Source organism: Gekko japonicus, unplaced genomic scaffold (assembly GCF_001447785.1).
Source record: "Gekko japonicus isolate JY-2015 unplaced genomic scaffold, Gekko_japonicus_V1.1 scaffold139, whole genome shotgun sequence".
Lineage (NCBI taxonomy): Eukaryota > Metazoa > Chordata > Lepidosauria > Squamata > Gekkonidae > Gekko > Gekko japonicus.
In genome coordinates this window covers 352,971-363,109 of record NW_015164186.1, presented here as the reverse complement: position 1 = coordinate 363,109, position 10,139 = coordinate 352,971, and the positions used below count along the sequence as shown (strand labels likewise).

General features: G+C 47.3%; 1 protein-coding gene across 1 annotated transcript in view; it reads left to right on the top strand.

Annotated features, from left to right (window-relative positions):
• The first annotated feature begins 5,039 nt into the window (after window positions 1–5,039).
• Window positions 5,040–10,139, top strand: part of ANKRD23 (ankyrin repeat domain 23) — a 16,283-nt gene continuing 11,183 nt past the window's right edge. Inside the window, exon 1 of the mRNA XM_015408186.1 lies at window positions 5,040–5,092. Coding sequence (XP_015263672.1) covers window positions 5,066–5,092 — 27 coding nt within the window. The 5' untranslated portion in view covers window positions 5,040–5,065. The remainder of the gene's footprint in view (window positions 5,093–10,139) is intronic.

Here is a 10,139-nt window from a genome sequence, read left to right as displayed (position 1 = left end):
CCAACTGAAAATTCCAAAACTGCCTTGGGGGGGGGGTGAGTTTGAGGTGTGGATTGGAGTGTAGTCCAATCAGCTTCCATATGTAAATGACCTTGGAACGCTGGCCGGGACTGCACAAAGCAGCCAATGAACCCAGCCAGTGTCTTCCGAGTGGCAGTTTTTTCGGCCTAACACTAAAGGGGCCAATTTTAGAATTCTGGCACCCCAAACTCTTTTATAATAAGGGAGAGATATGTGGCTCCGCCACACCCTGAGCTCTGTATAAAAGCACATCTGGCCCTGCCATGGTGGAAGGGAGAGGAGCTGGGGCAGCTGTGTTACTTTGGGGCATTGTCCTGAGGTTGTGCTTCAGGCCAAGAGGTAGGGACTCTTTTATAATAAGGGAGAGATATGTGGCTCCGCCACACCCTGAGCTCTGTATAAAAGCACATCTGGCCCTGCCATGGTGGAAGGAAGAGGAGCTGGGGCAGCTGTGTTACTTTGGGGCATTGTCCTGAGGTTGTGCTTCAGGCCAAGAAGTCAGTTTTTGCCGTCTGAACTGGGGTCTCCGTGGAGCCATTCTTCCTTTATAAGCACTAAAGTCACTGCCATAAACCTGGGGCTCTAGAGGTGACATCAGCTCTTGGTGGAAGAGGGAGGCTTACAGAGGGAAGTAAAGAAGTGTCATCTTTTGATAACTCCAGCGGCCTATGCAATGTGGTTGCCTTCAGACCCACAGTGTTCTCCATAACTTTACCCAAGGAGAGACCACGAAGAAGCTGTTGAACTTTCAAGGCTGGTGTATTCATTGTAGTCTGAACTGTTCCATGCAAGAAGTGGGTGGAGCCAGCATCAGATCCATCAGTTGAACCCCCCCCCCCATCTTTCTTATCACATTGTTTCCTCCCTCCTCCACTGTATCCTCATAGCAACCCTGTGACGTAGACTAGGCTCTGTTATTGGCCCAGGGCATCAAATGAACTTGCATAGTGGAGTGGGGATTTGTACCTGGGTCTCCTAGATCCAAGTCTGACACTCTAACAATTATAATGATGACAAATTGCTGTAAAGTTCACAAATCACAATGAATATACAATAATAACTAGTACAGAATTGACGCTTGATGATGTTTATAATTTCTATGTTTTCAGAACACAGGACGTCAAATACGGAAGGTGAGCGATACGAACATCTCGGGTGGTTGTTCGTTTCGAGACAACTCTTTTTCAACCAAATTCAGTTCTCTGGTTGTCTTATTGTGTTTAGCTGTGATATCAATCTTATCCAACATCCGTAAAGCACATAGGCTAACAAGTTTTAACAGCACAAGGGCTAACAAATTCTAAATTCGGACAACAAGTCTTCATCCCCAGTGAGGAAAACCAGCAACAAACTGCTTTGAATTGCTGGTCCCCCTCGTATATATTTATACTCTAACAATTATGCCACATTGTCTGTTTGTAATCACAAATGTAGCCCATTTATTTATTCATTAGTGGGATGAAAGGTTGAGGACATCCAGAACTGGCGTCTGCAGTTAAATTCAGTGGAAATCCCCCCCCCCATATACACACTGCCCTTGAGATCAGAAACCAAATGGCCCAAGAGACTGAACCGCGTTCACCTGCTCTTTCTCTGAGCTGCCCATCTTATTCTCTCCTTGTCCATTGCTTTCATCTACAAAAAGCAAGCTGCGTGCCCTCTGGAAAAGCACGAAAGACACCATTGTCTGCCGGTCACATTAGAAGGTGTGCAGCAGGTGAATAAGCCCCGGATACTATGGCTGTAATCCTTCACTCCTGCAATAATCTTTTTTTTTATCATGGGGAATAATCTCGCTGCGTTTTGTGCTCCTAAGGACAGCAGAGGGGAGCTGGGCTCCTGCCGTTGTTTTGCATCAGCTTTCAAAGAGGAAAGAGCCGCTGGGAGTTTGCACCTGAAACTCTTGCTGTTTGGCTGCACTTCTTTTTCAGACCTGCCTGGGGCTTCTCTCTCTCTCTCTCTCTCTCTCTGTCTCTCTCTGTCTCTCTCTGTCTCTCTCTGTCTCTCTCTGTCTCTCTCTGTCTCTCTCTGTCTCTCTCTCTCTCTCTCTCTCTCTCTCTCTCTCTCTCTTAAACAGGGTCCTTGAGTCTTGCTCTAACCTTGAGTGGTTTAGCAGAAGGTGGGGATGGGAAAGCGTCAGGCTTGGGGATTGAATATCCTATCCAAGGGGCTATTTCTATCCTGCTTGTCCTGTACCTGTAACATGAACTCCGGGCTATTGACAGAAGAGCCGTCCTTCTGGATCCCTGTAACCCTTTCCCTTCCTGAACTTCTCCCTTCTTGTTTTATGGGATTCCTTCCCCAGCCATCTGCACAGCAGGTGCCAACACTAACCTGCTCAGCAGGAGAGTTGTCTCCACACAAACAGCCCGTCCTCTTGCCCTGGGTTTTATGGGACCTCCTTCTCCTTGTGTGGGGCTTACAGGAGCAGCAGAAATGGGCACACCAGAAGGATCACGGTTACAATCAACTTATAAACAATACTTGACGTCTTTCACGTTCTGTCTAGTCTGTCTCATCTTATCCCATCCTTCCTCCTTGGTTCTCTCCGCTTCCATTTTACCCTTACAGGAATTCTGTGAGGTAGGCCAGGCTGAGAGAGTGGTGGTGGGCCGGAGATCATCCAGCAAGTTTCAAGCCTGGTTGTAGGTGATATTCTCATTCATACATTGTCTTCTCTTAATCGTTTCAACTGTCCTTTACAAAGTAGGTTTGTCTCATTTGTCTCCACTTTGCGGATGAGGGTGTGGCCAGAGAAGAGTGGTTTCCTGTTGGTCATATAAATGGGTTCAGGGGGAGGTGATTTTTGAACTTCCTGGCTCATAGGTCACGTTCTTAATATTCTGCTGCCACACTCCCGTTTTATTTTATTTATGTCATACCCCCACAGTGGATTCCAAAGACAGCTCACATTCTCCTGAGAGCAACTGACACAGCAAGCTTCCATGGCAAGGGTGGGGGTTCAAATCTGGGTCTGCCAGATCCTAGTCTAGCCGCTGTACCCATTCCAACACTCTACCAATAGTGATGTGTTCTGGTATCGGTAGCTTCCTGTTCACCTGCCCCTTATCCTCAGCAGCCTGGTACTCTGGTACAACTGCCCATTTGCTCTGGCTATAGACTAGCAAGCTGCAGATGTAGCCCTGAAGCTGAGCAGCGGAGAAATGGGGGGGGGGGGGGGGGGGGGAGGTTGTTTTTTTAACCTCTTGCTGCCTTACATAGTGTAGGAGAGGTGGGGGTGCAGTCCCCTGGTGCTCTTGTAACTGCACAAGAATACTGCAAGGGGCTTTGCCCCATTGGCAGCTCAGCTAAGAGAGTATTCTAGGGGGTGATTAACCAAGGAAGACTGGCCCATTATCAGGAACAGGTCTGTTGTGGCAACAACAAAGGAACAACAAGAGATGTATGCAAAGTTTACCAACTCTGGGTTTTGAAATTCCTGGAGATTTGGGGGCGGAGAGTGGGGTTTGTGGAGGAGAGGGACCTCATGCCATAATTAAATTATTTATAATTTAATAAATAATAAAATAGAGTCTGCCCTCCACAGGAGCTGCTTTCTTCAGGGGAACTGGTCAATGTAGTCTAGAGATTTGTAATCCTGGAAGATCTCCGGGCCCCACCTGGAGGCTGGCAACCACAGGCCCATTTATTACCTCCTGCATTGTTGGCCAAATCCAGGCTTAACAGCCTCCATTTGGTTCAGGCCTAGCTGGCTTCTGGACAGTGTGTGTATGTGTGTGTGTGGGGGGCGGAATGGAGACAGGTGAGCCTATGCCTTTCGATGGGCCCACCAGGAGGGGTCTCTTAGCCTGGATTTTTCCTGGGCTGTTTTAAGAGTTAAGTCCACCTCTGGTTATGGATTAGGATCAGGGGAAGCACACTCCACCCCAGTTGGATTTCTCCCCCACCTCAACTCTTGGTGTCAAAGTGGTCAAAGGCCTTAAAAGCCTGAAGCATCCTTGACTCTGAGTGAGGTGCTGGGAGGCCAGTCTCTCTCTCTCCCTGATGCTCAGCTGCTCAACATTTGGTGCCTCCTGACAGGCAAGTGACATCCTCCACCTTTATCAGCTAGTTCTTTTTTTTTGGGGGGGGGGAGGTGACGGGAGAGTAAAAATTGCTATTTTCAATTTGAAAATTCCTGCATATGAAGGGAGCCCCTGCAGGCGTGATGTTTATTTATCACATTCTGAAAGCAACTGCGAATCTCAGGATTCTGTAGCTGCTGAGGGACCCTACCCCAGCCTTTTGGCCCAATGGCCATGTTTTAATGGCTTATAGAAATAAAAATACACTTAGCCGCCCCGCCCCCCCAGTAGCAGTCACAAAATCCCCCTCCCCTTTTAGAGAGCTTTCATGGCCTTGCTAGAGTGACTGTTGGAGTCCTTACTGAGGTGTTCAAGATGTGTCATCATGACTATACCACCACAGATGGGGGGAGGGGGGCTTATGTTTCAAACACTTCCTTACATAGTTGTCAAGAAGAAGGTCCTAGCCTTGCTCCTTTTCTGTGTGCAGGGATTTTTGTGTCAGGTGGAGGGGCATTCCATCATGTGAGTTCTCACCTGTTCTGAAGTGGTACAGTCCTGAAAGAGGCTGACTTCCTCAGTGAGAACTACATCTGTAGGTGTAGTTAGGAGGCTGATGCATATCAGTTTTTCAGTTTTGCTAGGGTCATGGCTTCTAGGATGGGGTATAAGGAGAAAGGAAATGCCCTGTTTCAAGGGCACCCTTTGACACACACCCTCCCCACAGTTCAAATAACTATAAATTCCCCATTCTCTTGTGTTTGAGAATTCCAAAGCTGACCCATCATCTCCCCTTGCTGCCATCCTCGGGAAACCTTCAGCTATGCAGTTTATTTTGGTTGGCATTACAAGGTATCTGAATTATTCAGCTTGCTGGGCCCAGTGGCGGCAGCGGCGGGGGGGGGGAGACTTTGGACTGTAACCCAGATCCTCCCCCCACTCGACAGGATGGTGATAAAAAGACCTGCCCAGACCAGCTGAGGGGGAGTGAGCGTTGTGACTCTGGAATAGGGGGGACCATGGAGATCTTCAGCATTCAGCAGTTGGTAAGAGGCTGGAAGGGGGGTGAGGGGGGGCATTCCAGATAAGTTGGTAGTGCGAGGTGGAGGGCTTTGACCTCCCTTGGCCATGGGGACAGAACTGGTTCCCATTTGTATGGGTAACTTGTATGTGTCTGAAGAATAAGGATACGGGGATTTACAGCAGAACCATTAGAGGGAGAAGGAAAGGCTCAAGGTTCTCAGCAAGATTTAAAGACCTGCTTATCGGGGCCAGATACTGTTTTATTTATTTGCTTTATTTATAGCCCTCCTTTCTCTGTGAGACTCAAGGCAGATTAAAGAATAAATGGCAAAAAAAAAGGCCACGTAGGATAACAGTCTTTTGTTGGATGTTAACAGTCTTATCCACTGGGACAAACTGGCACCCGTATGGATCCAGGGTTGTCTGAATCCATGCCTAGCATGGGAGCCAATCCAGCCTCTCCAGTCCCCTTCTTCCACACATCCCCACTCCCAGGCATCATGATGGATGGCTGTGGCTTCCCTGGGTAGTCTATTTGTTTCAGCACAAGTATCGGGATGGAAAGCACCGTTTTACCGGTGCTGGGGAATGGCCCATTAATCAGCTTGCCATGTTCAGCCACGCTGCAGAGAACAAGAGTGACTTTTCGCCACTTTTGTGTCACGGAGAAACCCCGGCTGCATCTTTAGCATGAGAAAACCCATTCCTTGGCAATCCCTGGTTGCAGGCATCGCCCCGTGGTGTGGGTAGCTCACCTGGCACTCTCTGCAATGCGGATGGGTTTGGTGGCTGGGTTCATGGTACAGCAGAGAGTGCACTGGATTGCTTCCCGTTGGAGTACATCTGCCTGGCGTAAATCCACTGGGACAGACAGAGAAATGGCCTCTTTGTACCTTTATAGAAGCTAAGACCAGGACTATCTGTAGAGAATTAAAACGTGGCACTCGGGCAATCCAAAGCCTGTGCTGAGAAAGGCTACCTTCTGTGCCTTGTAGGATGTCAACTGAGCAGATTTGTACTGCTTATTTTATTTAGTATAAATAATGCTCGTTTTACTTGCTGTGGGAGAGGCAAGGAGGTGAAAGCCCCACTACGCCCCCAATCTTATGCCATTCCTCCTCTGAGATTTCAGCAGGCTGCCTACCTGTCAAGGATACCTTTTCAGCCATAAAGGTTGGAGACTTTCTTTTTTAAAACATTAAAGCTGAGGTTAGAAAGCTCAGTTTCTACTGGGATTGCCATGTTCAGTGCTTTTGCTTTGGAAATGTGTTCCTTGCACAACCCTCACTCAGCTCTGCTGCCTTTCCAAGGAGGGCCAAGATTTCACCTGCAGGGACCCAGAAAGAGGCCATTTTCCTGCCCCCTGTGGTTTTCGAGTTCTGTGCCTGTCTTGGCTCTTGGTCAGCCGAGTTTGATGCCCTTCAGAAAACTGAAAGGGCAGCCTTCTTAATCACTCACATTCTGGTCCAGAGCGGATGATTCTCACCGGTTTTCTTTTTTTGATGTTCCAGCTTTACTCTTAATTTTATATCCTTTAATTTAAAAAATCAGAGTTGTCACTCAGTCAAAGAACTCTCAGTTGATTAATCATGTTAGGTTCAATCAGTCTAGGAATTCATTAAATTTGCATATGAATAAAAGAATAGTTGAAACCAAAAGAATACTTTGGTTTTAGAAAAGGCAGATGCGAGCTGCAGCAGATCTCTCATCAAAGAAAGAGGGATTCTGCTCTGGTGCTTGAAAGAAGACAGCATGCACCCCACTTCTTGGCTCACTATGGTTTTTATAAGTACTTGTATTAGCAATACTTCTTTTTGGAAGCTGCTGCCTCATTAATTAGGGGACACATTTATTAAGTCTATATCAGAATTTTAAAATTTATCTGACTGCTATTACAGCCCTAATAACAGTATGTATTCTTATAATGATCAGGCCAAGAGGTTTTGCTTTGTGTGGCTGCTTGGAGACCTTTTAGTTGTAGTGAGCAGAAGGACGGCTGGTAAACCTGGGAGCCGTGAACCCATATAGTTGCCTTCTATTGAGTTAGACCACTGCTCTGTCGAAGTCATCTGTGTCCATTCTGACTGGAGGCACCACTCCAGTCTCCGGCAGAGGTCTTCCCCAGCGCCCACTACTTGATCCTTTGAACTGGAGATGATGCTGGACCTTAGCACTGAGCCACACCTCCTCCTCAGCTGGGAAGATCAGAAAGTTGGGCATTTGCTAGGATCCCAAGACTACTAAAGGGCTCACCAATCCAACAGTTTGCATGGGGTACCCAGGAAGGGGAGGGGCAGTGAGAGAGACCTGGATAGCCCTGACCTGGGTAGCCCAAGCTTGCCTGATCTTGTCAGATCTTGGAAGCTAGACAGGATCGGACCTGGTTAGTTTTTGTGTGGGTGACCTCCAAGAAATACCAGGGTCGTGACACAGAGGCAGGCAACGGCAAACCACCTCTGAAATGTCTCTTTGCTTTAAAAACAAGTCTAGCTTGCCACCTAGTGGTGCATAATGCTAAAAGAGCTATAACTTATGGCTCCTAGAAAATCTTAGGATTTCCTGGCTATACTACACACACTGCCATACAATAATTAATTATAATTAGAGCAGGAGAGAATTCCATTGAAGTCTGCTTCTTACGGTTTAAGGGACTCTCCTGAAAGCCCCCCCCCCAATCCTAGAATCAGCATCACTGCCAAGGACTTTGAATGTACAATCGACCCTATATATGGTAGTTATCTCTGTTGGCCTTGATATCATCTCTGGGTGGATTTCATAGCTCCATAAGGGGAAAAGACCTGTAGTTGAATAACCCAAGATGGGATGTGTGGCTGAAACCCCCTGGAATTCCTTGTTGGTGTTTACAGGGGAACCTCCCCCCCCCCAGGATTGTAATTGTGCCAGCAACTCTACCAAAAGCACCTGTGTGAGAGGGTTGGGCAATGTACCAGTTGCTTTTATTTTGGAAGTTACGTCAGGCTGAAGCCCTTGGCCTGCCTCATGCTGGTGGCCCAAGGCCTCGTGCGATTTGGCTCCTGGTAGCAGGTTAACCTAAAAAGGAAGGAAGCCACATCTTGGTGTGACCTAAATCATCCAGGCAAAAGAAGACATTCCTTTTATACTTGGACTAGGGCGAAGTGATCTCATTACTCCAGCGTCCCCTGGGCTGAGCCCCTCTGTTCATTAGCCTGTGGAGATTTTACGCTCCCCGCACCGATTATCTGCCGGAGGCACCACAGTGTCTGCATGGACCCTGTTGATGACAATGCTGTTTTGCCCTTGCTGGCCGTGGGGAATGGCATCTCATCCCCGTGATGTTTATTCCTCAGCCAGAACTGTGTACATATCAATATAAATAGAGGCTGGTTTCATTGGGCCCTGGGGACCCACAGCAGCTGGAGGCATGGGTGGAATCCTGCGAGCTCCGTTGAGGAAGCTGAGACTTTTCACACTTGGTGGGGGCTCTGGTTGGGTCAGCAATTTGCAAGAAAGGGACACTCTCTCAGCTGGGGACTGACTGACCTCAGGAAAGGATCAGTTAAGGGCAGATCAGGAAATAAACTAGTCTCTCTCACCGGCTGCTGAGGAGTCCTGAGGCAGCTAAGTGCTAAAGCTTCACTAATTCAGATGAGGTCTGCACCTGCTTCTTTGGGCATAACTGCTGGAGTGAGTGTTGAACCCGAGAGAGCATCATATTAGTATCCATATAATTTACTTGATTTCTAGACCACTTTCATTAAAAAAAATATTCAAAGCAGTTTTCACATTAAACCCATCAACAGCAACTAATTGTAAAAGGTAGCAGAAATATTTGTCATAAAAGGTACCAAAAAGATTCATTTTACATAAAAAACCCAGAATAAAAGCCATAATTTCGAGCCATCATTAAAAGTCTGCCAGAAGGAGGAGAATTAAAAATTCACCTTGTCTTTCAATAGGAGGAAATTCCACAGTGCTGGGGCAACTACAGAAAAGGCTCTGACCTTTGTGGTCATCAGACTGCTGGTTGCTTGTATTTTTTTTGGAGGGGGGATTTGTATGCAGTTATGACTGCTTCACACCCATCCTCTCAAACAGAGGAGTATCAGTCACCTGTTCTACTCAGATTTGTGGTTACATTATATTCCTTCCTGATTTCCTCCACATGGTAAAACTGAAAGAGACAATCACCACAGTTAGGAAAGCACATGCTACAACCCTTTGGAATGCAGCCAGTTGAGTGTTCAAATGTTCTGCACGGGAGCCAGAACATTGAGAAGATTAGCTTTGAAGTTTGTTTCTTAGCACACCAGTTTTCTTAGAACAAGGAATTTTTTAAAAAGAAACCTAACTTTTTTTTAAACTCAGGTTTTGCAGCCTGGGGGGGAAAACCTAATTCTTTTCTCTATAAAGACCATGATTACCTCTTGGGACCCAAAAGGACCAAGACTCTTACATAATGCTATCATCACAATTACCTCTGCTTGACCATAACAACACTTGAATAATACTAACATGAGACCTCTACAGAGGATATTTCAACACTGAAATCAACCTGTGTAGAGGGCACAGGTACAATGGTCCCTACACTACCCCATCTATATGTGAGGCCAGTCTATGGAATAGCGATGGCAGACACTCTTCCCAAGACAGGGAAGGGCGGTTCGCACGCCAGCGGCCTGTAGGGGTGCCCCCTCAAGTGACACCCCTGAGGAGCCTTTGTGATAGGCTCCAGGTCAGGGGGCTTTTGAGGGGTAGCCAATGGCGTAATGCTGGAGAATTGAAGATCCCCTCCCCCCCGACTTGTCCAGTCGCTGAGTGGCCTTCGGGCATAAGCTGGACTGACCAGGACAAGCGCCGGAGATCAAGCGGAATGGTGTAAAACTGAGCGTGGTCAGAGAAACTGACCGACAATGAACATGAGTTCTGAATAAAACGGAGTAGTTTGAAAAGCGACACCCCCCCCCCGCGTGGTTGAAAACAGTGATTGCAAAGAGGGACGCCTCTTATGCGAATGAGCAGCTAACAAACACAAAGGGGGAGAGGGGAGGAAGTAAACCAAAAGTGTTTTGAGAGACTTATCTGAATCAC